At 33.1% G+C, this 24,831-nt stretch overlaps 6 protein-coding genes across 10 annotated transcripts in view; 2 read left to right on the forward strand and 4 right to left on the reverse strand.

Moving 5' to 3' along the window:
* Positions 1–440: 440 nt before the first annotated feature.
* LOC126776156 (insecticyanin-A-like) lies at positions 441–3,957 on the forward strand. Its single transcript, XM_050498455.1, has 4 exons — positions 441–566; positions 1,320–1,527; positions 2,871–2,969; positions 3,767–3,957. Exons 1-4 carry the CDS (start codon positions 441–443, stop codon positions 3,955–3,957), a joined length of 624 nt encoding a protein of 207 aa, XP_050354412.1.
* A 693-nt stretch (positions 3,958–4,650) lies between these two features.
* On the reverse strand, positions 4,651–7,263 carry LOC126776223 (insecticyanin-A-like). The gene is made up of 4 exons (XM_050498536.1): positions 7,049–7,263; positions 6,194–6,425; positions 5,653–5,754; positions 4,651–4,956 (listed from the first exon to the last, which is right to left on the reverse strand). Exons 1-4 carry the CDS (start codon positions 7,199–7,201, stop codon positions 4,766–4,768), a joined length of 678 nt encoding a protein of 225 aa, XP_050354493.1. The 5' UTR covers positions 7,202–7,263; the 3' UTR covers positions 4,651–4,765.
* Positions 7,264–8,671: 1,408 nt separating this feature from the next.
* On the forward strand, positions 8,672–12,445 carry LOC126776224 (insecticyanin-A-like). Of its 2 annotated transcripts, none has more exons than XM_050498537.1 (4): positions 8,672–8,985; positions 9,947–10,172; positions 11,345–11,455; positions 12,206–12,445. In XM_050498537.1, the coding sequence occupies exons 1-4, from the start codon at positions 8,869–8,871 to the stop codon at positions 12,397–12,399; spliced, it is 648 nt and encodes a 215-aa protein (XP_050354494.1). In that variant the 5' UTR covers positions 8,672–8,868; the 3' UTR covers positions 12,400–12,445. The 2 variants fall into 2 exon arrangements, with proteins under 2 accessions (XP_050354494.1, XP_050354495.1); XM_050498538.1 differs by having other exon boundaries at positions 11,351–11,455.
* A 192-nt stretch (positions 12,446–12,637) lies between these two features.
* On the reverse strand, positions 12,638–15,563 carry LOC126776227 (bilin-binding protein-like). The gene is made up of 4 exons (XM_050498545.1): positions 15,063–15,563; positions 14,509–14,725; positions 14,061–14,168; positions 12,638–12,958 (listed from the first exon to the last, which is right to left on the reverse strand). Exons 1-4 carry the CDS (start codon positions 15,168–15,170, stop codon positions 12,810–12,812), a joined length of 582 nt encoding a protein of 193 aa, XP_050354502.1. The 5' UTR covers positions 15,171–15,563; the 3' UTR covers positions 12,638–12,809.
* A 1,808-nt stretch (positions 15,564–17,371) lies between these two features.
* LOC126776228 (bilin-binding protein-like) lies at positions 17,372–20,093 on the reverse strand. Its single transcript, XM_050498546.1, has 5 exons — positions 20,067–20,093; positions 19,153–19,299; positions 18,136–18,352; positions 17,938–18,045; positions 17,372–17,582 (listed from the first exon to the last, which is right to left on the reverse strand). The coding sequence occupies exons 2-5, from the start codon at positions 19,258–19,260 to the stop codon at positions 17,434–17,436; spliced, it is 582 nt and encodes a 193-aa protein (XP_050354503.1). The 5' UTR covers positions 19,261–19,299; positions 20,067–20,093; the 3' UTR covers positions 17,372–17,433.
* A 1,198-nt stretch (positions 20,094–21,291) lies between these two features.
* The window catches only part of LOC126776225 (bilin-binding protein-like), a 39,626-nt gene continuing 36,086 nt past the window's right edge, over positions 21,292–24,831 (reverse strand). For 2 of the 4 annotated variants that reach the window (XM_050498542.1, XM_050498544.1), the window contains 3 exons: positions 22,697–22,913; positions 22,053–22,160; positions 21,292–21,446 (listed from right to left, as the gene is read on the reverse strand). In XM_050498542.1, coding sequence (XP_050354499.1) covers positions 21,298–21,446; positions 22,053–22,160; positions 22,697–22,913 — 474 coding nt within the window. In that variant the 3' untranslated portion in view covers positions 21,292–21,297. Of the gene's footprint in view, positions 21,447–22,052; positions 22,161–22,696; positions 22,914–24,685; positions 24,805–24,831 lie in introns of those variants that run through there. The other 2 variants (XM_050498540.1, XM_050498539.1) reach the window with 1 other exon arrangement.

The raw sequence follows: 24,831 nt of genomic DNA on the forward strand, positions 1-24,831 counted from the left end.
TTTTTTAGGAGAAGATTTGGAGCTTATTCCACCATACTGCTCCAATGCGGGTTGGTGGAATACACAAGTGGCAGAATTTCAGTGAAATTAGACACATGCAGGTTTCCTCACGATGTTTTCCTTCACCGTAAAGCACGAGATGAATTAAAATCACAAATTAAGCACATGAAAATTCAGTGGTGACTGCCCGGGCTTGAACTCACGATCATCGATTAAGATTCACGCGTTCTTACCACTGGGACATCTCGGCTCATGTCTATGAACATAATAATTCTCATCCTCTATACATTCTACATACAATACTTTCCAGTCAAAACGCCTAACAAATAACAAATATCTCGATACCATATCAAACACAGATAAAAGTCGCCACCGATAAAAATATCTGCGCGTCTTTAAGAGAAATTTTTATCATCAGTTAGATACATGCAGTTGTTAAAATGGTCAAAAATATATTTATAATAATAACAATAGTTTTAAGTTCGCAAATGCTTTGTTGTGGTCAAGTATTGCTGTTTGGATCGTGTGCTGACGTAGAAACTATGAAATACTTCGAATTAGAAAGAGTAAGTGATATCTTCTATTTCTTTTTTTAATTTATATTTTAATAGTTACCCGACCTTGCTTTGCACGGGTTAAATACAGACAGACGCGGCGAGATTACTTAGTTCTATAAAATTCATATATTGATATGATGATAATAATAATAATATAATAATATCCTGGGACATTATTCACACATGACCATCAGATCCCAAACTAAGTATAGCTTGTGTTATGGAAACCAGGCAACTGATATACTACATATACTACTTTTCTTTTGTAAATTCATACTTATATAGATAATTACACCCAGACTCAGGACAAACAGACATGTTCATGCACACAAATATCTGTCCTGGATGGGAATCGAACCTACAACCTTCGGCGTGAAAGGTAAATATCTACCAATCACGCCAACCGGACCGGCGAATACTTCATTAATATGATACTTTATTGATTGATTTATTGTCTTTAGTAAATAGTCATAATGTTCAAAAAATATAAAAGAAGAACAGGTAGATTAAAAAGTATGCAAAGGTGCCAAAAATCTGGCATAGTGTTCACTTAATATTAACTTAATAAAATAAAATAACTACTTTCATATATAAATACATATGCACTTATATGTACAGACACAAACACACATACACATCTAAATAAATAATCATTCGCGTATAATAATGTAACATGAAATAGTTATATCGACAAATAGAATATGCAAATGACGTTTAAGCTGTTTGGTTCCAACTTGATGTATTTCTCTATATTTTTATCAGTTTTTAGGAAAATGGAACGTGATCGAGAGATTCCCAGTATGGTACGAGGAAGCTGGGAACTGCGCGTACAAACTGATCCAGCAATGCGGCCGGAGAATCGAATTCCAACATGCTTATGTAAAAAATGGCGTTAAGTACACACTACACGTGAACAGCTCCTATGCACCCGGTGATGAAGCTGTTTTTGCCATAGAGGAGAATAATATTGGTCAGTAATAATAATATACATACAACCTAAACATATATATACAACCAAATCCTTAGACTTCTTTTGTTTGGAAAGTCTTTATTTTTATGAGGTAGACTAGCAAAAGGATCACCCGATGGTATGTCACCCATAGACGCCATATAGATTAATACTTTATAATAAATAAACCTCCAAACCTTCTCCTCAAAAAGGGAGAGGAGGATTTGTGAGGCTCACTCAAGGTGATTGCTTAGCGGTAAAGTAAATGGCGAAAGAGTGATAACCATTCAAAGTACCTGAGTATATGACTCAGCGGGCCGATTTTCTTGAATGTTATTCCGCTAGGAAATTTTTATAACCACGTTAGCATTAAGCAACTGCCTATATCCTAACAAAAAATAAATAAATCCTGTAAACAAATTCTAACAAGATTTTGCGTGATACACGCAATGTTATCGAGCGTGCCACCACATTAATTGTGTAGGCTTATGAGTTATGACAGTCTGACATAATGGTAACCGTAGCTACATTTTATCATAAGTCTCAAATGCTCGATTGTAAAAAATAAGCGGCTCATTTCATAGGGGTTAAGATTACGAGTTTAAAGATCAGTTACAAATTTTGGCTCAGGCATACTAACGGAGGAAGTTAAACAAAACCTTGCAAAAAAACCGAAACTAATTACAATTACCTCAAAACGTCAGTACCACTTCAATTTCAATATTACAACTTCTTAAATGGGAAGGCAATAAGAATAATTTAAGACTTTTCTTAAAAGTAAATAGTCTAAAATAAAACTAATGGGTATACAAATTACTACCAGGAGGTAGGTACATTATCAAGGTACAATATAAGCTATAAAAAACATCAAATATATATTACTCAAGATTATTATCGATTACTTATTAAACAATATAGTAATGTGTTTTAAATTTCAAAGATAATTTAAACGTTAATTTTATTACGTTGTATCAAATTGAAATATTCTTGTAGCGTTATCTTCTTGAGTAATATCAGTTTAATATTTTAATAACTTAAATTTAATTTGTAATCAAACTAATAATCGTCTCTCTCAAATTCAAAAAGTAGACTAAAATTACAAACAAATAAAAATCCTACTGCACCAGTGTTTTTAATTTTGTAGTTTAAAATTGAATGAAATTCTGGTCTATCTAAAACGTCCCAAAATTTTTTTTGATTCGCTTATTCGCCAACTATTATTCATAGTGCAATAAATAAAGAATGAGCGAATGACACGGCTCCTAAGTAATGGTACTTTGGCAGCAATTAATAAAGAAAGTCTGTCTATCAAATTAGTCGCTTCCTTCGAATTATTACTCGTTTCAAACTGTTCTTTGTTTCAGATCCGGTCGGTATCCCGCTGTCTATAATAACAACGGATTATTCAAACTATGCGATCGTCTATGGATGTAAAGTCAATGATATATTAAACCTCAAATATGGTAAGATTTTCTATGGCCATATGTATAGTATTCTTTAGCGTTCAATGTTCAACCATTTGTTCAATGACGATAATATTATTATTCATATTGATAATAAGGTCCTCCAGACCGATTTCGGCTACGGCGGTCAATCTCAAGAGAGATTAACCGATTGCGCAGGACATATTATAGTGCAAAAGTGTGTGCGAAAACACAGGTGCACTCTCTATTCCCTAACTTTCGTAATCCGATGGGATAGAAATCCGATATAACCGGAAAGAGTTCAGATGCAGGATCAACAGCTTTACGTGATTTACAAGGTACGGGAGTGTAAACACTTTCAACTTCCAGACCCCGGGCTGCTATTGACAATTTTTTGACAGAAATACTCAATAACTTTTTATTGTCCTGACCTGGGAATTGAACCCAGGATATCCGGGTTTGCGGCCTTATATCTAGCTACTAGACCAACGAGGCATTCCTTTTGATATTGATAACTGAGACTGGGTAATACTTACAAATGGAATTGTATTATTACCAGTTAAGCTATTAAAAATTAATAAGATTAGTGTTTTGGTTCCTATATTTAACGAAACGTTATTGCAAATTACCAACAACTATTAGAAACATTCCTAGTCAGAAATGTGACTTCGAAATTTATATTTTTATTGAAGCGCTTTTGAATAAAACCTTTTAGACAATCTAATTATCCATAAACAAAATCTTTTCTTGAATAAAGTAGAATTTCAGTCATGTGCCTGGTACCGACTAGTACGAGAAAACTTCATATAAATATCTTTAAAAATTTAAAATTTCAGTTGTAGCTTGGATTCTATCAAGAAGTACAACACTTGGCCCTGAACTAACAGAAAAAGCGCGTCAAGAACTGAATGCCTTACCATTCGGTAGCGTTGCGTATTTGGAGAAGGTCGACCAAAATAATTGTAACTACCACTGGTCTGCGCATGTTCACGCTGTTTATAGCAATGACACTAATAATGAGAAATGAAGTAAAATATTCTACTTTCATTGTAATTAAAGGATAAACTTATGAGGAAGTTTGATATATTTGATGAATTTTAAGCATAGGATAGGAAATGGTGATTTAGTCGGATCAAGATATTTACGATATCAAGGTTTTAATTTTTATGCATATTTCTAATATAATAATGTTTATTTAAACATTTTACTTTGAATAAAAAAACGCCTATAAATATTTTTACATTTGCCTATAAATAAATAATCGGTGTTATCTCATATTATTGTATGGATTAATTTAAGCAAATTTACTAGGATTATTCCGTAACCAGGACATGTTTCATAGTGCGTCTAAGATTGTATGGCAAATAAATGTCAAATATGCAAGCAAAACTTTAGTCCAAGGCAGATAGACAGGTGGCCTTAGCGTAAGTTTGTCTGTATGGGTTCTACTGTGAAACAACCAACAGTAATACTTTGTTTTGTTGTTCCAGTTTGAAGGATGACTGTGGTATAAGAAATCGTTAACTAATCGTTTTCTCGTCTGCCATTTTGAAATTGTTTTAAAAAAAAAGCTTATAATTCACTTAACACTTGTGCCACTAGGATAAGTCCATAGAAAAACTAAAAGTAAATATTGTTATATATTGCTAGATAATATTAAGATGTATTAAAGAAGGGATATATAAGAAAATTATTTTAATTGATTAATAATGACGCTACATCGCTTTCTCTTGATGATGGTTTAATTTCAATGAATTTAAGTCATACAGATAAAAAATTATTTAAAATTACATAATAATTTTCAAAACATACACACATTGTAAAGTTATCATGCCTTAAATGGGCACGGGAAACCTAAACGTAGTTGGTTCCACTTGAACATCTTCATAGTACTTTGGAGCGCATTTGCTTCGGTCATCTTTAACTAGCGAGGCTGTATCTACTGCAATTTGCTGAAGAGGCTTAATTGCTAATTCCTTTGATACAGCATTTAAAGTAGGATGCCGTGAAAGAATCCAGACGTAAACTGAAATAGAATATGTTCCTTTCAAACATGATGACATGATTTATATATAATATGTAAAACATAATATAAACAAGATTTTTTAGGTAAGAGAATAACAGAGACAGTAAAGTAACTCTACTTTCTTACAAAAATGTGATTTGTTGTTATGAATATTTTTTCTAAACATAAATAATAATAATAAATAACTTTATTCACCAAAAAGAAACAAAGACAAAAAAAATTAAGGTACAAAACAATAAAAAAATATATTTATAATTCAAGTAACCACTGTCATAGTCATGTCAAGTAGCTACAATCATGGTGTTCGGTCAAACGGTGTCGAAGTCAACCAGATGTATTAACGGCCATTGATACATTACATATTTTTAATATTTATAATAATAATACTAATTTCCTGGGACATTATTCACACTCGGCCATCTGATCCTAAACTAAGCAGATCTTGTACTATGGAAACCAGACAACTGATATTCTACATATACTACTTTTCTTTTCTAAATACATACTTATATAGATAATTACACCCAGACTCAGGACAAACAGACATGTTCATGCACACAGATGTCTGTCCTGGGTGGGAATCGAGCACACAACCTTCGGTGTGAAAAGCAAGTATCTACCGACCTCGCCAACCGGAGCGTCTGATTTGGTGATAATTTAGTGTTAGATCAATTTCAATTGTACTTGTACACTTACTTGCATGTTTGTCAATTAGCTGACTGTATTGGCAGGTGTATACAGTAGCGTAGTAGTTATAGTTAGTTGCTAGAACACGGAATGGATATTTCCTCGTCTTCACTGGAATTTTATAACACAAAATTAAGCTTAGATAGTCTCACAGATGAGTGATCTCCTTAGTGTCTCAGTTGTATCTTGTAATACAATTTTTAACCAGTAATGAATAATTTGTGCAAGCTGTTATAGTTATTCTCATTTTGTTTACTGGTTTGAAGAATGAATTAGGAAAAAATCCAGGAACAAGGTACACCTGTTATGTTATATCTTGGATGTAGCATCTTAGTTGTTATGTATAACATTTTAAATGGATATTAGATTGGCGTTATGAAAATATAAAAATACAAGTGGAAAGGTATTAGTCAGGATTTGATATATACCAATGTCACATCAAATAATCTAATTGCCATTTTAAGTGCAGTCTATGTAACAGGCATCTAATCTGTTAAGCAACCATAGCTTATTGCAATTTTAATTACAGTCATTGTAATAAGATACTCACATCTTCTTGGAGAATTCTTAAATACAAAAATGAGATCTAACTTCGCAGCGTCTTCAATATTTGATGGTATATCCAACTTTCCAATACTAAACCGATGGAACAGCCCAAGGTCCACTCTGGACTGGTTGACGTAGATCCCAGAAGGTCTGGTCATGAGCTCGATCGTGGAACAATTGTTAAGTTGTTGACCATCGCTTGAATAGTGATAGGCTTGGTACCATTTACCATAAAACTAAAAAGAGATAAATAAAAAAGTTGAATATATTATAAGTAATGTTGGACTTTTCTGGACATACTTAAAACTTTTTTTAAAAAACTCAAAAATGATAACTTAGAATTATACTAATTTTGGCTTCCATTTTCCATTATAATAAGAAATTAAGATTGACTCGTCTTGACAAAGATCCAACACAACATCTTGTTGTATTTAGTAATGTTTTGGCAACATTAACTGAAACCCCGAACAGTGAGTATTTTTTATATAGAATAGGTAGGCGGACGAGCATAGGTATAGGCCACCTGATGGTAAGTGATCACCAACGCCCATAGACATTGGCATTGTAAGAAATATTAACCATCACTTACATCACCAATGCGCCACCAACCTTGGGAATTACACTGGCTCGCTCACCCTTCAAACCGCAACACAACAATAACAAGTACTGCTGTTTTGCGGTAGACAATCTGATAAGTGGGTGGTACCTACCCAGACGAGCTTGCAGAAAGCTCTACCACCAGTAAATTATCTCCGATTACGTTAACATGCGCTATATCAAACCACAATATATTTATAATGTTTCAATGATCTATTTCAAAATGAAAATTATCAAAACAAATCAATTTAATTATACATACGTCAGCCAATCTGAAATCTTCCTGTAATTCGACATTATCAGGACACCTTCCAGATAACGTAAAATATCCAAACACAGGGTTAAAAGAAAAAACTAATAATATTAATTTCAACATTATAACTGTCCACTGTACCGTTGCCTGACAGAGAATCATCAGCGGACCAAGATTGTTTAGTGTAAAGGTTATCGTTACTTGGTTAATTAAATTATCATGACACTAAGAATAAAACACGGTCGCTTAATATAATACTTTTATGCATACAAAGCGTATGCATCATATCTCTTCATTACGTATGTGTTTTACCAGTGTAATGTTTATAAATATATTATTATTTAATAATTAAGTTGAAATATTAATGTTTTCATGGAATTTAAACTTGTTAATACAAACTATCCCTTTCGATTTTGATGTTTTTTTTAAAAACCTCGTAATTAATACATTTTTATAAAATATCCGATTTTGCAATCAAAGTACAAATATTATATGTAATATTATAATACCTTCGCATTCACTAATTTTGTCAAACCTACATCAATGATCCGGTACATCTCAGAGTACGTCTTCCCTAATTATTCTTTCAAACCACTAAGAACAGGTTTTTTTAAGCGTTAGTTTCGTCCGGCGGCTTCGTCGACGGCATTATCCGACACGGCCGGAAACAGTTCAGGCGTGGAACTAACGTCTTTACGTGCTTTCCGAGGCACAGGAGTGTACACACTGTTAACATCTAGACTCCAGATTTTACAAAATAAAAAACACAATAACGCAGTATAGCCGCCAAAAGAGTAAGTGCTAAATATAAACCAATGTAAGATCAGATCGAAATCACGTCGCAAAATTATGATGTTTCCGCTTCATGATGATGGAAATCTGTCTTCTCGAAGTGTGTTGATAATTTCTCAACAAAGAACTTTGTGAATCCGAAATATTTAATGACAACATAATTAAATGTATTCCAGATATAACAGAAACTCGAAAACAAATACAGAACTTTCCTTATTATTAGAATTAGATGTCACATAGATCCAAATGTGTCTCAGAAGCGTTAGTTTCTATATATGATTTCATTATAAATATAAATAATGACCACATTTACAAATAACATAAATAAAATATATATTTACATAATTTGTGATTATAATTCATCTCGTGCTTTACGGTGAAGGAAAACATCGTGAGGAAACCTGCATGTGTCTAATTTCACTGAAGTTCTGCCACATGTGAATTCTACCAACCCGCATTGGAGCAGCGTGGTGGAATAAGCTCCAAACCTTCTCCTCAAAAAGAGGAGAGGAGGCCTTTAGCCCAGCAGTGGGACATTCACAGGCTGTTACGGATTTACATACAGCACATATAATGCATCACAATGTTTATTTTATTCTAAAGCTGACTGACGCGATTTTACACGCGTTAAATTTTAATTATAATAAAATACAAATTGTAACTACAATTTCCCCCCTCCCCTTAATTTCTTTCTTAAATTGAAACTTCCAAAAAAACCTTTTTTAGCGGTCGCAGACGCTATAAAACAAAGCTATTTTTCTAAATTTCTACATTTAGACTCGTATGGATTTTATAATACGTCGTAAGGATAAACCATTTTATAAGTGTAGGTATTATTCGCGTTTACATTACAATGAATCTTAAGTTGGATCTATAAAAAACTCGACCGGAGGACGTTTATATAAGAATCCCTTCTGTTCAATTTAGATGCAATTTAAATGTGTTATATGAGAGACGGCCATCATTTAATAATTATCGCGTGGGACGCGACCCCAGCATTCGAAACGGCACGTTCACCGTGATTGCTCGTTTCCACAATGCTCTCTATATTTAGTTTTTGTTGTTTTTGTATGTATTACGCATCGGGGGCAGAGTTCACATTGCCCGGCGAATGTCCAAATGTGAAGATACAGGAAAATCTCGACTACACTAAGGTTAGTTATCGATTATATTTTAGTATTAAGATAAACAATTGCTTTGATGTCGTACACAACGTAAGTATTAATAAATGAATTCTGATATAACTTTTTTAGTAAAGATTAGTTACTATGTTGGCATTTATGGCCAATGTCAATATACGTGCCAATATATTGCCAATTATTAATGTCCGGATGATAACAAAATTGATTATTGGACGGAATTTGATTAAAGTGGCTTGGTCACGTTAAAGATTTGAATTTGGAACTCCGAAACGTGTAAGTGTACGTTTTATAAAAAGACAAAAGAAGACGAACAAACTTCTACGAAAGATTGTTTTTGTTTCTAGATAAGAAATATATACGAAGAGTTGGTGAAGAGTAATTTTATTATGCTTGTTTAAATATATTTTTTAAAATTAGTTTAATAATTAAGTTACCAAAATATGACTCTTTACTGTATTTTTATTTTACATTATTTATTCTTTTTTTCTGAGGACGGAGATTTACGGTTCGTTTTATAATTACCTATCTGATTCACTGGCTGAGGGACGATAGGATAGTTATTTAACGGGTAAATTAGGAAATAACAAAAATGTATTTTGAATAGGATTTGCGTAAAATCCGTTATTAATGAGCGTTTACGTCTGGGAAGGAGTAACTTTAACAAATTTCAAGTCAATTGAGCGCAAGGTTTTTAAAATCTCGTGATAAGTGGTATATATATAATAAAATCTTAAATATACATATAATCAAAATAAATATGCATCAAAATCAGCCTTTTAATTTGAACTTACAATTTGTATAATTTCGTCTGATTTGTAAATAATCCATAACAAAAACAGCAAAAATACTGTCATGCTATCTTTGAATATTTTGCAGAGTACTGAAATATCAGAAAACTTTCATAATATTTTCTCTTGATTTCTACTACTATATACAATGTCTTTTAATTGTAACTTAATCCCTGGCACTCTAGTTTTCAGGAATCTGGTACAACGTCGCTAGTTACGCGAGCGATGGTCGAAATATTTACGATTGCGCTTCGTTAAACTTCCAAGAAGATAATCTTGGTTATACCTTAAGGGAGACATATGTTGACGTGGATCAAGGAAATAGAACCCAGAAATCGTATTTCGCAAGAGTTGACCCAACTTTCGATGCAGGGAATAAAGCACAGTTCATAGTTAGTCATGAGGATGGAGGTGAGTAGTGTAGTAGGAGTCTAAAGCTGTACCACTGCTGGGCAAGAGCCTCCATTGCTTAATGGGGAAGATTAGGAGCTTGTAACATCGCATTGCTCCATAGCGAGTTATTTCTTTGGCAAATTTCATTTGATACATTGAGGTTGTGCTAAAGCAGTCTTCCTACCTATTTTTATATTATATATATATATATATATATATATATATATATATATATAAATATAAATATAAATATATATATTATGGCCCAGTGGTAAGAACGCGTGAATCTCAACCGATGATCGTGGGTTCAAACCCAGGCAAGCACTACTGAATTTTCATGTGAAGGAAAACATTCTGAGAAAACCTGCATGTGTAATTTCACTGAAATTCTGCCACATGTGTATTCCACCAACCCGCATTTGAGCAGCGTGGTGGACTAAGCTCCAAATCTTCTCCTCAAAAAAGAGAGATGAGGCCTTAGCCCAGCAGTGGGACATTCACAGGCAGTTACGATACGACGATACGATATAAATAATATGAAAGTAATATCAAATGGATTAAATACTGCAACAAGAGTATCTAGAAATAGTAGTAACTTTTAAAATATTTACAGTCCAATCTGCCATTTATAATATAATCTCTTTGTATATGCTATAAAACGCCAATAATGCACTATCATTTATTGATCACTATCATACATAGATACCAAAATATTGTATCATCATTCTAATTACATAAAGTTGCGAAGTATACTATGTATAGAATTATTTATTGATAGATTAAATTCGTTATGATTGCTTAAATACTGGCTTTCTGAAGATACTTGACTTGGTGGTGGGGCTTTGTGCAAGCCAAGGGTGTACTTACCCTTGGCTTCGTCCACTCATCATATTCTCTACTGCCAAAACAGCAATACTTAGTATTATTGTTTTCCGGTTTGAAGGATGTCTGAGTTTATTTATCTACAGGCACAAGGGGACATAAAATCTTACTTCCCAAGGTAGGTGGCAATTTAGCGGATAAAGTTAAAGATAAGTGGGTATTACCTATCCAGTACCCAGCCACTAAGTAAATTTATCTTAGTCTCGATCGTATAATCTATTATATCTTGTGTCAAATTACTAAAATAACAAAAATCTGAATATGGCGTCGTTATAGACATGCACGAAATTTCATATACACTTTCTGAGTTTCAGATAAGGTACTGCAATTCCCATTTTTCATATTGGCAACTGATTATGAAGGATATGCTATCGCTTACACTTGTAAAACATTAAAGAAGAAATTGAGGACTCATTACGGTAAAATTATAAATATATAGATAATATTGTTATATTTTAATTTCAATCTATGTTATATATTTATTTAAAAGGCTATCAACAAAGCACACATCAAAACCCATTTGAAAGAGCCATACATTACAATTGTACAAGCTTTATTTTGCCTGTATTAAGGTGGGCGCATTCGCATTTTTATAAACACAACATGCAAAACACACGGAAACAAGAATAACAATTTAGATTAATATTAATTAGCTAAAATAAAAATAATTCCTATATACGCGTTATCAGTAAATAGGAAAATACTAATCAATATATTTAGATTAAGGTCTATATTTCTTATGTCTGCCTCGTTGGTCCACTGGCTAGTTTACTATAATGTGGACCGGAGATCCCAGGGTGGAATTCCGTTTTCCGTCATTGCGTTTTACTATCAAGCAATTAGAAGACGTAGCTGATACGTAAAACCTGGCATGGCTTTCCGGAGGGAACGGCTTTACCAGCTCTCCAGCCGGTTCTCCAGCCGGTAGTGTCATTTTTATAGAAGAAATAGAAAGTGCACCTGTGCTTGCGCTCAGACTTGTGTACTGTAATATCTCCTGCGCAGTTCTCTTTAAAATTGATCTCTGACGATTAGACTAGGACGGCATTAATATAGTAATGCAAAACTTTACATCGACGTTTCCCATTTAAATAAAGTTTGTTAAGTCAATGCGAATTTTGCTTGCCAGGCATAAAAAACCTATGTATCTTAAAATAATACTTTTTCAGTCTTCACATGGGTGCTGTCCAGAGAAAAGGAAAAGTTACAAGGCGACACCCTTAAGAACGTTGAAAATGCTCTTTCAAAATATTCCGAGCTAGCGGAGCACAGACAGTCATTTGTACAAAAGGATTTCTCCGATGTAAATTGTGGTTTTACTAACAAATTCGAGACTGATTTCTTTACTAGCAATTTTTGGTAACAATCGGATGCTCGAAATAAAAATATAAACGCTGTATTTTTTAAAACTGTGTTTCATTTATTAGACATCATGTAATTACATATTAAATATATAATAATAACATATGCAATGAATAAAATACAATTTTATTTTAATGTAATAAATAATGATATATTATTTACTCGTTGATAATTTTAAATTAACAAATAAATAAGACTTTAGATTTAGACTTTATGTATAAGTATAAATTTATGCAAGTATTTAAGTTTTTTTATTTCACCATAACTTTTAAACGCCTAACAGATTTGGATATATATCGTTAGTATCCTTACATTATAGTAATTGACACAGGCAATAATTTTTTTGAAAAAAATCAAGTTCTTGGCATGGTTGTAATATTTTGTAACTTTTGAATGTATTTGTATCTGTATTTAAGCATCGACCCTACAGTCCTCTTCACTGAATGAAGGCCACTCAAATTTGCTAGCATTCAGAAATTTGGAGTCATTTATGAACTTGTCGATTGCAGCCTTAGTCTCTTGAGATAAAGTCTTCGATCTTGTGCCGATCCACGCGGATTCTGTAAATGAAAAACCTAATAGAATATACTTCTCAAAATAATTTATTTTTTGTTAAAATAATTTATTTTTAATAAATCCACTTCCGTGTGGAAATCATAATCAAGAGACAAAAAATTACCCACTACCGCAAAAAGGAGGAGGAACCACTAAACCTTCCTGAAAAGGAAGGTTTAGTGGTTTGACAGAATTATTTCCGGCATATGCATGTTTTCTCACATCCATCCTCGCTAAGCATGAGATGAAGTATAAACACAAATTAAGCACATAAACATTCAATGGTGCGTAGATAGATTTGAAGCCGCCATCTCAAATCCGACAGTCACATAGCCGAATCAAATGACGGAAAGAGTGAAGATAAACAAACAACTTTGACCTTGAAATGACATGACGTCATTTTTTTAGATCTTAATAATCTGTGGTTTTAAGAAACCGTAACCGTAACAGCCTGTGAATGTCCCACTGCTGGGCTAAAGGCCTCCTCTTCTCTTTTTGAGGAGAAGGTTTGGAGCTTATTCCACCACGCTGCTCCAATGCGGGTTGGTAGAATTCACATGTGGCAGAATTTCAGTGAAATTAGACACATGCAGGTTTCCTCACGATGTTTTCCTTCACCGTAAAGCACGAGATGAATTATAATCAGAAATTAAGCACATGAAAATTCAGTGGTGCTTGCCCGGGTTTGAACCCACGATCATCGGTTAAGATTCACGCGTTCTTACCACTGGGCCATCTCGGCTTTTAAGAAAAACCTAGCGCTTTAAACGTCGGTAAAGTTGTTATCGGAACTTTGATAATAACATTAAAGTTGATATAAGTAGTAAACTGGAATCGTGATATAAATAAATATATAACAACCAACTTATTATATAAGCAAATGGAATTATTGAATATACAAATTTATGGTTTGTTCATCTTTATCTCTCTTGCTATTGGAATATAGCTTAGAGATCAAAGATTTTACGAATATGTCCCTTTCGTGTAGTTACACTAACTCACTCTTCAAAACGTAAATATGTTTGTTGTGGGTTAACCCACCCAGATGGGCAGCTGGGTAGAACAATTACGCATAGAGTTCTGTGGTATGTTGATAATTTCATTTACCTCGGGAGTTTTTCTTAACTTCGTCGTACTGACAGTAGTAATCGATGAAGAAGTTATCATAGTCAATAGTCAGGACGCTTAAATCACTTTCGACGAGAGCGCCGTTTTCTGAAAGAAAATATAATTTCAATTTTTTTGTTGTTTTTTTTTGGGACATCGTTCACACACAGTCATCTGATCCCAAACTAAGCAGAGCTTGTTCTATGGAAACCAGACAACTGATATACTACATACACTACATTTCTTTTGTAAATACATACATATATAGATAATTACACCCAGAATCAGGACAAACAGACATGTTCATGTACATAAATGTCTGTCCTGGGTGGAAATCGAACCCACAACCTTCGGCGTGAAAGGCAATTATATACCAACCACGCCAACCGGCCCGTCAAAGTAAAAATATATACTAATAAATGAGTAGACATTTATTTCATAAGATTACCTCCGAAATGAAGACTTTGGATTAATTTTCCAGTGGTACCAGCGTCGGGAGCTAGTCTGGCAGTACCCTCAATGGACATCAGTTTGTTGTTGTCGACGTAGGTGTATTTCGATTTCGTTACATCGCCTTCCTGTTTATATTCAAGGGCACCACATTTCCCGGTCTTCACCAAGTCATCAGGGTACCTCGCGATTTCATACCACACGCCATTGCCATACTATTAATAAAATTATAATTCCAATCAATCCAATAAGACTATTATCGAGGAAAATTTTCTAATTGTGCAGAACGTATACCAGTTTCCATAAAATATATTATATGCTTTGTAACTGAATATTACATGTTAAAGTAATATTATTTATTTACTTGGTGGTAGGGCCTTGTAAGCCCTTCTGGGAAGGTACCACCCACTCATCATATTCTACGTTGGTAGCGCATTCGCCATGTAAGAAATGGTTAATATTTCTTAGGCAATGATGACCACTTACTACCGAATATTTGACCATCCACATACTTATACTATAAAAAAAACAATCTTAACAGTTGATACTTACAGATTTAAAATTAAAGTTGTCAACATTTTTAACCTCAGGACACTTGGAGTCGAGGATGACGTAAGCGGATACTGAAGCCAAGAAAGTGAGAAAAGCAAAACGGTACATTATGATGTTGGCAGCACTTTATTTTGTCAAACTGCGAGCGTGACTTTGCTATATTAGATGAATACACGCTTTTATACTCATTCCAATCACGGGGTTAAATTTTTAACGCACAGGGTTATCAAATTAAAATGTCTACGCTCGAATAGTGTTAAATTTTTTTGAAGTTCCGTATCTTAAAGTGAGAGTTGAAGTTTTTGCGCAAGAACGTCCGGATAAGGTACGAATCATTCATCATATATTCCATCACCAAGCAATTAAGCAATAATACTTAGTGTCGTTATGTTCCAATTTGAAGGGTGAGTGAGCCGGTGTAAGTGAACAGACACACCTGACATAATAACCTAGTTTCCAAGGTCATATATTCCACCAATAATAAAGTAACATCCTGTGATTGTCCCACTGCTGCGCTAATATCTCCTCTTCTTTTAGAGAGCCGATGGTCCAGTTAGTTAGTGGAAGCAACACTGAATATTCATTATTTCAATCAAAAATCTATTAGGTAGCTCGCTAGCTGTAATTAAGCGAACCGCGTTTTCTCATTGGTATTATCAATATCAAATGATATAATATAATCTCTAAGTTATTAAATTGCCATTGTTGTGACCCTCTATTGTTCCGTCATGACCATTTTCCGCCACTTCTCTACTCACCCATGTATGCGTGGCTCGCTTACTATATACTTCATTGTTTTATGTTATTATATTGTTAAGAATGTCTTCCGACGGGGCGTGGCCTAGCGGCGCGACTTGATCAAGTGATGATCATCATAGTGGGGACTGGCCCTGCCGAGCTCATCGGCCGGCCGGGCTAGCTTTAAGACACTTCTGCTTGGACTGTCGGTTGTGGCGGATATCTCATAAATAATATTTCAGTTGCTCAGTTTTAATTCCTTTATTCTATTGTATATCTATTATGTACGTGTCGGTCTACGTTTACTTTATTGTTGAATAGTTATATTGATTTACCTCTTTTTGAAAACCTATTTTTATCTTGATTTCTAATAATATTTAATAATAAGAAAAATATATTGATCTTGTTAACGAAATTTTTTTTTATTTATTTTACAACATTTTAATTTTCTGTAATTATACTTTTTGAATGAACATCAATTTCGTCGTTACACATTTCAGGATTGCCCGTGACGCGCGTGTTATTGTCTTATGAGCAAAAACTTCTTGGTACAAAATCAACAAACATAGTCTTTGCTCCATTTGCAGTTGAAACTAAGTACAAAAAACTTCATTAAAAATTTAACACCTCATGTAACACCCGTACTAGTGACAGGACTACTGTCACCGGTCATTTCGTACACCGCGTAGAATGGTCTACGCGGTCATGATTTGTATTGTAGCTATTTTTAGTTTTTTATCTGTATATATTTTTAAGTCTTTGATGTAAATAACTATGATATTTTAATATACTCTTATAGCTTAAATTTATTAAAATAATGATAAAATTTGAACAATTTTTTTTTTCAATTATATTTGTAACTGGCAGATGTCTATATACTGGTATATATATATTTGTATTTGTCATTCTTATAAGAAATATGTATTAAAATAATAAAAAAGTGTAGTAAAATAATAACTATTTCGGATTCGTTGTTTTTATGTGAATCCGACACAAGCAAACAAATAAAAATTACGATTTTATAAGGTATAGTATATATAGGTACGATTACTAGTTTTAAAAAACATTAAAATCGATATAAAAATGGTAAACTATAGCAACTTTTGAAGTCGGTTGCGCATTGCCTTGTTTATCTGCCGTCGATCCCGAAAATAACTGATTAGGTATTGTCAGTGTTCAAATAATATAACAATAATTTAATATACCTATTTTCCTTATTGACTGTTCCTTAATTAAACGAGTTATCATTGTTTTTTTTTTTTTGTTTAAGGATAACATGCATAGAAGTAAACAAGAGATTAAGATTGTAGGTACTTAAAGAAAAAAAATCTAACTTAAGAGTGAATCAAGACTGAAAGTTAGAATAATTGTCACTTGTTGTGTATCCATTCGTCAGCGAATCTATTTTTATATAATTCTTTATACTGTGAAAGTTAATTATAAGGTTCTTTTTAATTAAAAAAAAATCATCACTTATGAAGTTCGTACATATGTATATTTAATCTTTTACAATTCTTTATCATTGCAATTAAATTATAATAAAAAATTACTGAAAAAAAATACAATGCCGCTTCTGCAAGAAATTGACATTAGTAAAAATTTTACAAAAAAAAAAAAAACGTTTTATGTGCATTTAAGCGTTTACCAAGCAGTCCTCGTCACTGACTGAAGGCCACACATATTTATCAGCATTCAGAAACTGGGAGTCCTTGACAAAATTGTCTAATATAGACTTGGCCTCTTCAGATAAGGTCTTAGATCTTGAGAAGATCCAAGAGGCTTCTGTAAATTAAAAAATCCAATGATTGTATTCACATAAGAATTGTTTACATTAAAACCTTAAATACTCACAAATAAAAATTAATAATACTTATTAAGGTCAAATCATTTCATTGTAATGAATTCATTCCGCAGTAGTAAGCAGATGCAGTAATGTCCTTCTGACCCATTTCGGTCACGGCGGCCAATCTCAAGATAAATTACCCATTTTCGCAGGACAAAATGATTTGAACCTGTGATTATTAGTTAAAATCCACTTATCTGAATTTTATCTCCAGATCGTAAACTGTTAAGATCTATGTACCTGTTGCTACCCAGTAGCCATAACATATTAAGTATCCTGATTATTTATGATTACCTCGGTAGCTATTCTTAACCTCGTCGAATTGACAGTAGTAACTGATGAAGAAGTTGTCGTAGTCAACAGTCAGAATGTTCAGATCAATATCAATGTTAGTGCCGTTAGCTGTAAGAAGATATATTATCAATTTCTACTGTTTAACGAATTATAATCTAAGGACGTAAAATTGGAAACATTTAGAATGTTTATACGTACCTCCTATAGGCAAATGGTGAATCAATTTGCCAGTGGGTTCAGCGTCGTTTGCAAACTTGACAGTACCCTCGAAGCTCATAGGTTTGTGGTTGTTGACAAATGTGTACTTAATTTTCTTGACATCACCGTCTTGTTTGTATTTAACGATACCACATTTACCGTCTTTCACAATGTCATCAGGGTACCTCGCGCGTTCGAACCAAACGCCTTCGCTAAACTAAAAAGAAAATTAATTAATCTAGATTTATAAATCTCATTACTTTATGTGACGTGACTAATTGACAACAAACTAATTAATTTTTTTGAATTTTTTTATGTTATTGATTATTGGCAACGGGCCCGCGCGTTTAAATTGCTGTAATTGTTGTTAGACTCAAACCACTTTTGATGAAATACTGACTAAACCATATATAATAATTCAGGAATTCTTCTTATGATTATTTTCATTGGTTGTTTTTAGCTGGTTTGAAGATTACATGGACAAACAGACGAATAGACGAAAATACAATCGGATTTGCAAATAACAAAATTAAACATTATCACATATATTAGAAATCTTCTAGTATTAAGTCTATTTTTCTAATTATTATTTTTTTATACTAACTATGGAAAACTAAGATGTTAAGCCCCTTGTGCCTATAATTACACTAGCTCACTCACATTTCAAACCAGAACACAACAATACTGTTCTGCAGTTTTGCGGTAGAATATCTGATGAGTGTGTGGTATCTACCCAGACGAGCTTGCAGAAAGCCCTTCTACCAGTAAATGGTAGTATTTCAATGGTTGAGATGTTGACAGTTGGAGAAGACAAATTATTATCTTTTCCAGGGTACAATGCACATAACGAGGTAAATAATATTCGAAAGCTAAAGGTACGAGTATATCTCTTTAACAAAGAGAAAATCAGTTACTATTAGAGAAACTGATAGCTAGTCTTTCTTGTGACTCCACAAAAAGGGACCGATTGCTATGTGGCTATTGAGTATAAAACTATATTAGTCATTTGATACTTACAGACTTAAAATTGAAGTTGTCAAGACTTTTGAACTTGGGACACTCAGAATCGCGGGTGATGTAGGCGGAGGCTGAAGCCACGAAGATGAGGAGAGCTAAACGGTTCATTTTGGTATTCTCTTGAAGCGCTTTGCTTCGTCTGATTACCTGCCGTTGACTTAGCCGCTTTAGACGAATACAAGCTTTTTATATTGACCACAATCTTAGGTCACTCGATCGTCATTTAAAAATGCATAAATTAATTCGATAGCGGTCGTCCAGCGGTCCTGCGTTTTCTCACTCGTATAATAAATTCTATATTATTATTAAATTACTTCATATTTATTGTTATGAATGATATTGAGGCTAAGTACCTTCCACTGCACTGAGCGTTAAGTCTGGGCCCTTTATATAATCGAGGGGGTATCTGGGATATGTGATCGCAAAGTCCGCAGGAAGACAACGGTTTTATTAAATTATAAATGATTAAAATATTATTATTTAATACATAACAATATCACAAATCTAAAAGTCGAAATTTCAAATTTCTTAAAAACCTATACTAATATGATAAATAATAAAGATTTCTTTGATTGTAAGCTATATATAAAGTTGTATTGTTACTATAAGAAATAAAATATTAATTATTACAAAGAATTACTCATTGTATCTACAAGACAATCTTATGGAGATAAAACTTGCCCTTTACAGCATGCTACTTGGATGCATAATTCAGGAAATGATGAAAAATTAAAGTAATCTTTAAAACGTTTTAAAACCGTGGTTCTAAACGCACCCGACGCAAATTAAACTCAACAAATTAAGCATAAATCAATATATAATATATTTCATACCAAGTTATAAACGTCTATATTTCACCAATTATTATCTAAGTAGAAATAATATTGGGGTTTTGTGGTTTTTGCCAACTTTACCTTGAAACGTTAAAATTGAGAAAACTATAAGCTAAATAAGCTCACTCGCTTCCTCATGTTGAAGATCTCAGATATGCAGGTATCCATAAACAATGGTGATGTATGAAATATTAACCGTCCCTAAAATCGGCAATGCGCCACCAATCTTGGGAGTAATATGTTATGTCCCTTGTACCTATAATAACATTGGCTCACTTATCCTTCCAGCCGTTGCAGTTATTTGCATTGCAAAGTCTCCGACAATCAATTACTTGAACGGTAAAATATCACGATGACAGATTTTGAAGGGTTATCGTCACAAACCGAATACCAAGCAGGCGAAGTTGATTTATAAGGTATTACATATACATACGTAATAAAATATTACTAAATTTCAAAAATAGAAAAAATAAATCAGCATTAGTGGTTATATTAAAATATGTAAATTAATATTTTTAATAAAAAAAAGTAGTAAATTGCTACTGGTAGTATGATAATGAACATTATATACAGGTTGCTCCACGCAGTTTCATCCTCGGTAAACATGCAGTAAGCATTATGGGGTCTGCCGTAGGTCTTGGCGCGATGTCATAATAAAGTCAATAACCTTTTTAAATAAGTAGCCTATCTGACGCAAAAAGTTTTTATTTTTTATTTTGTACTTTTTAATCCTCTGAATAACACGCTGAAACAAACGAACTATTCAGGTTTATATAATTTAGTATAAATTTATTTTTGTGGAACATTTGAATATTTTCTTTTGTTTTTTTTAAAGCAGTTGTCTGACTTGTTAAACTTGATTACTAATGAATTCAAATATTGTGCATATATTTAAAAAAAAACCGAAAATCTCAATAAGTCAATGAACCGGACTTATGCTTTAAAAGGATAATGATATTAAAAATTATTAAATAACTGAACATCTGTAACAACAAATAGGAAGATAAAATACTGTTTTTCATGAACGAAGTACATGAGATAAAGGTTGATTTATATAAGATAGATTTTAATGAATCAAAGGTCAATGGTCAATTAGAATTTAAAGAAAAAATCTACCTTGGGAATGAATTAAGATTGAAAATTAGAATAATTATTAATTATTGTGTATTAATTACTCATGTCTTTGGTGTATCTATTTTTATAGAATTCGTTGTACTGTGAAAACTCATAGCAAGGTTCTAAGAAATCAGAAAAAAAACATTATTAATAAAGTTTGTACATATATTTAATGTATAATTTTTTTTATGTGCATTTAAGGGTTGACCCGGCAGTCCTCGTCGCTGACTGAAGGCCAAACAAATTTGTCAGCATTCAGAAACTTGGAGTCCTTCACAAACTTGTCTACTATAGCCTTCGTCTCTTCAGATACGGTCTTAGATCTTGAGAAGATCCAAGCGGATTCTGTAATTTAAAAAAATCCAATAAACTGTGTACTTACATTAGAATTATTTATATTAAATTCATAAATATATATGTATATACAAATAAAAATTAATAATAGTTATTAAGGCGAAAATAATTTCGTTTTAATGAATTCACTCTCTAGTAATAAAAAGCTGAAGTAATACCGTCCTCATGATCGATTTCGGTCACGGTGGCTAATCTTGATATAGATTAGCCAACTGCGCAGGACATATTATAGTGCACAAGTGTGTGCAAACACAAATGCACTCTCAATTCTGAGGGATTTCAAATCATCCGATGGGACGGCAATCAGACACGACCGGAAAGAGTCCAGGGTCAGGGCTAACGGCTTTACGTGCTTTCCGAGGCACACGAGTGTACACGCTTCCAACTTCTAGACTTCAGGATTCTAATGAGATTCTTTTACAGAAAAACCCAATAGCTTTTCGGTCCTGGGTTCAAACCCCAAGGTTAGATCGGCGTCCTTATATATAGCCACAAGATCAACCAGGCAAATCGTACACTACTAAGACCTATGTACTTATTGCCACCCAGTAGCCATAATACATTGAGTACCGTGGTGTATTTATAAGTCATGATTACCTTGGTAGCTTTTCTTAACTTCGTCGAAATAACAGTGGTAACTGATAGAGAAGTTGTCGTAGTCAACAGTCAGGATGTTCAGCTCACCATCAGCAACAGTGCCGTTAACTGAAAGAAGATATATTATCAATTTAAACTGAATATAGAAATGACATATCAATATAAGGACGTAAAATTAGTATTATAACAAAGAAACTAGCGCCATCTCAAACCCAACCATAGAACTTAGTTAAACCTTTCATCACTAGATGGTGCTTTACGATACGCGACCAAAGCTGAAACGCGCTGGCAAGATTCGCTCACGAATAATGACCTGCTCGGTGTGTTTAAATATTTGTATCGAGTCTTAGGGATCTTGATAGATGCAAGATAGTTCTTCCAAACCTGCTGGGACATTATTTGAATGATTTCTAAGAAAATACTCGCTTCTAGATACGAGTGCTACCGGCTACTTCCACCTGGTGGGATAGTCTGCTGGCTCCGTACTTAGAGGTGCATTCGCCTATTTGTTAAGTGTAACCACCCGTACGATGGAAAATAAACCGCATTTGTAAGAGCAATTAGTCTTGTTTTTCCAAAGAGTATCCTCCACCAGACATCACCCCATTACAGTATTTAAAATATTTATTGTACTATATAACTACCTCCGTAAGGCAGAGTGTGGATCAATTTTCCAGTGGTTCCAGTGTCGTCGGCGAGCTTGGCAGTACCCTCGATAGTCATAAGTTTGTTGTTGTTGACAAAGGTGTATTTAAATTTCTTGACATCGCCGTCCTGTTTGTATTGAAGAGTACCACATTTGCCGTCCTTCACAAAATCACCAAAGTACCTCGCGATTTCGTACCAAGCGCCTTCGCTAAACTACAAAGAAAATTTATTACTTTAGATTTATAAATCTAAATCTTATGTAACGTGACTAATTGACATCAAATGAATTAAAGAAAAATTAATTATCTTATATTATTGATGAGCTATGGCCCGCTCCATTAAATAAATATGATTGATATTTTTATATTGCTGTAACTGTTTAAAGACTCAACCCGCTTTTGGTGAAATAATAACTAAACCAAGGTATTTAGGAATACTTGTAATGGTAGTTTTGATTGGTAATTTTTAGCCATTTTCAAGATTATTCCGGACAAACAGACTGATAGACAAAATTACAACCGGTTTTAGAAACTTACAATGATAATATTAACCTTAAAAAAACGTAATTATTTTGAAATCACAATAAATAAATTCCTAAATATTAATGTTTATGTGTAATAAAAATAACACCCTGCTTATTAGTATTTTAATGGCTGGAAAAGACTAATTATTATCTTTTCTAATGTAAAATGCACATAACCAGGTAAATGATATTCCAAAGCTGAAACGAAAGGTGAAAAAACACGCCTATATCTCAATCAACTAAATGGAAAAACCACTTGCTATTAGAGGAACTAATTGGTCTTTCTTTTGACTCCACAAAAAGGAGCCGATAGCTATATGGCTTAATAATACATTGAGTATAAAAATATATTAGTCATTTGATACTTACAGACTCAAAATTGAAGTTTAAACGCTTTAACTAACTAACTAACTAACTTAAAACTAACGTTTAAGTTTTTAACGCTTGAGAACTTAGGACACTCAGAATCGCGAGTGATGTAGGCGGAGGCTGAAGCCACGAAGATGAGGAGAGCTAAACGGTACATTTTGGTATTCCTTGAAGCGCTTTGTTTCGTCTGATCGCCTGCCGCTAACTTAGCCGCTTTAGATGAATACACGCATTTTATATTACTCACAATCTTCGGTCACTCGATCGTGACTCGATTTATGCATTTAAAAATGCATAAATTAATTCGATAGCGGCCGTCCAGTAGTCTTCTGTTTTTTCATTAGTATAGTAAATATAAAATTCTATATTAATATTAAATTACTTTATATTTATTGTTGTGAATGATATAGAATTCCTTCCACTGCACTGAGCGTTAAGTCTGGGCCCTTTATATAATCGAGGGGGAGTCCGGGATATGTGATCGCAAAGTCTGCAGGAACGTCATATTTAACTATAAATTATTAAAATATTATTATTTAACCATAAATGTCAATATTTCACATCTGCCATGCGTCCTTTGCCGGTCACTGTTCTATTTCTGTCAGATGTTTTGTTTTTAACAAATAATAATAACTAAATCGAAAATTAAAATCGAAATATTCAAATGTCTTAAAATCTATACTAATATTATAAATAAAAAAGGTGTGTCTGTTTGTAATCGATGAATAAAGATGAATTGTCATTATAAGAAATAGAATATTAATCCTTACAAAGAACTACTCATTGTATCTACAAGACAAGCTTGCCCTTTACAGCATGCTACTTGGATGCATAGTTTAGGAAATAATTAAAAATTGAAATAATTATATAAAAGTAATATAATTAATATGATGATATATTAATACCTTCGTTTCAAATCCGTAGCGCTCAGCAATTCTTACGCAAATTAAACAACAAATTAAATATTCTTATCAAGATATATACGTGTATATTCCAATAATTCTTATGTAAGTAGAAAAAGAGGTGTTGTTTATTATATAGAGGTGTCCGTCCTTCTTTTATAAAGTTAGAAATTTTAACCATCTTATGTGCTTAAACTGTCGACTACAAACTTGTAAGCTTTCAAAAACTTGGAGTCCTTCACAAACTTGTTGATTTTAGCCACGGCCACTTCAGATAAAGGCTGAGATCTTGAAAGGATCCAAGCGGATTCTGTTAATTAAAAAGATCAATAGATAA

This window comes from Nymphalis io, chromosome 19 (assembly GCF_905147045.1).
Source record: "Nymphalis io chromosome 19, ilAglIoxx1.1, whole genome shotgun sequence".
NCBI lineage: Eukaryota > Metazoa > Arthropoda > Insecta > Lepidoptera > Nymphalidae > Nymphalis > Nymphalis io.

Excerpts from the sequence above, each read along its gene's own strand:
- LOC126776156 (XM_050498455.1), top strand. The coding sequence starts at position 441 with ATGGTCAAAAATATATTTATAATAATAACAATAGTTTTAAGTTCGCAA. Across the intron at positions 567-1,319 it reads AATACTTCGAATTAGAAAGA|TTTTTAGGAAAATGGAACGT; the intron begins GTAAGTGATATC and ends TATTTTTATCAG. Across the intron at positions 1,528-2,870 it reads CATAGAGGAGAATAATATTG|ATCCGGTCGGTATCCCGCTG; the intron begins GTCAGTAATAAT and ends TCTTTGTTTCAG.
- LOC126776223 (XM_050498536.1), bottom strand. The coding sequence starts at position 7,201 with ATGATTCTCTGTCAGGCAACGGTACAGTGGACAGTTATAATGTTGAAA. Across the intron at positions 5,755-6,193 it reads TAAGAATTCTCCAAGAAGAT|TGAAGACGAGGAAATATCCA; the intron begins GTGAGTATCTTA and ends ATAAAATTCCAG. Across the intron at positions 4,957-5,652 it reads GCTAATTGACAAACATGCAA|TTTACGTCTGGATTCTTTCA; the intron begins GTAAGTGTACAA and ends ATTCTATTTCAG.
- LOC126776224 (XM_050498537.1), top strand. The coding sequence starts at position 8,869 with ATGCTCTCTATATTTAGTTTTTGTTGTTTTTGTATGTATTACGCATCG. Across the intron at positions 8,986-9,946 it reads AAAATCTCGACTACACTAAG|TTTTCAGGAATCTGGTACAA; the intron begins GTTAGTTATCGA and ends CTGGCACTCTAG. Across the intron at positions 10,173-11,344 it reads AGTTAGTCATGAGGATGGAG|TTTCAGATAAGGTACTGCAA; the intron begins GTGAGTAGTGTA and ends ACACTTTCTGAG.
- LOC126776227 (XM_050498545.1), bottom strand. The coding sequence starts at position 15,170 with ATGTACCGTTTTGCTTTTCTCACTTTCTTGGCTTCAGTATCCGCTTAC. Across the intron at positions 14,726-15,062 it reads ACAACTTTAATTTTAAATCT|TATGGCAATGGCGTGTGGTA; the intron begins GTAAGTATCAAC and ends TTTTATTAATAG. Across the intron at positions 12,959-14,060 it reads AGTTAAGAAAAACTCCCGAG|AATCCGCGTGGATCGGCACA; the intron begins GTAAATGAAATT and ends TTTCATTTACAG.
- LOC126776228 (XM_050498546.1), bottom strand. The coding sequence starts at position 19,260 with ATGAACCGTTTAGCTCTCCTCATCTTCGTGGCTTCAGCCTCCGCCTAC. Across the intron at positions 18,353-19,152 it reads ACAACTTCAATTTTAAGTCT|TTTAGCGAAGGCGTTTGGTT; the intron begins GTAAGTATCAAA and ends TTTTCTTTTTAG. Across the intron at positions 18,046-18,135 it reads TCACCATTTGCCTATAGGAG|CTAACGGCACTAACATTGAT; the intron begins GTACGTATAAAC and ends ATCTTCTTACAG.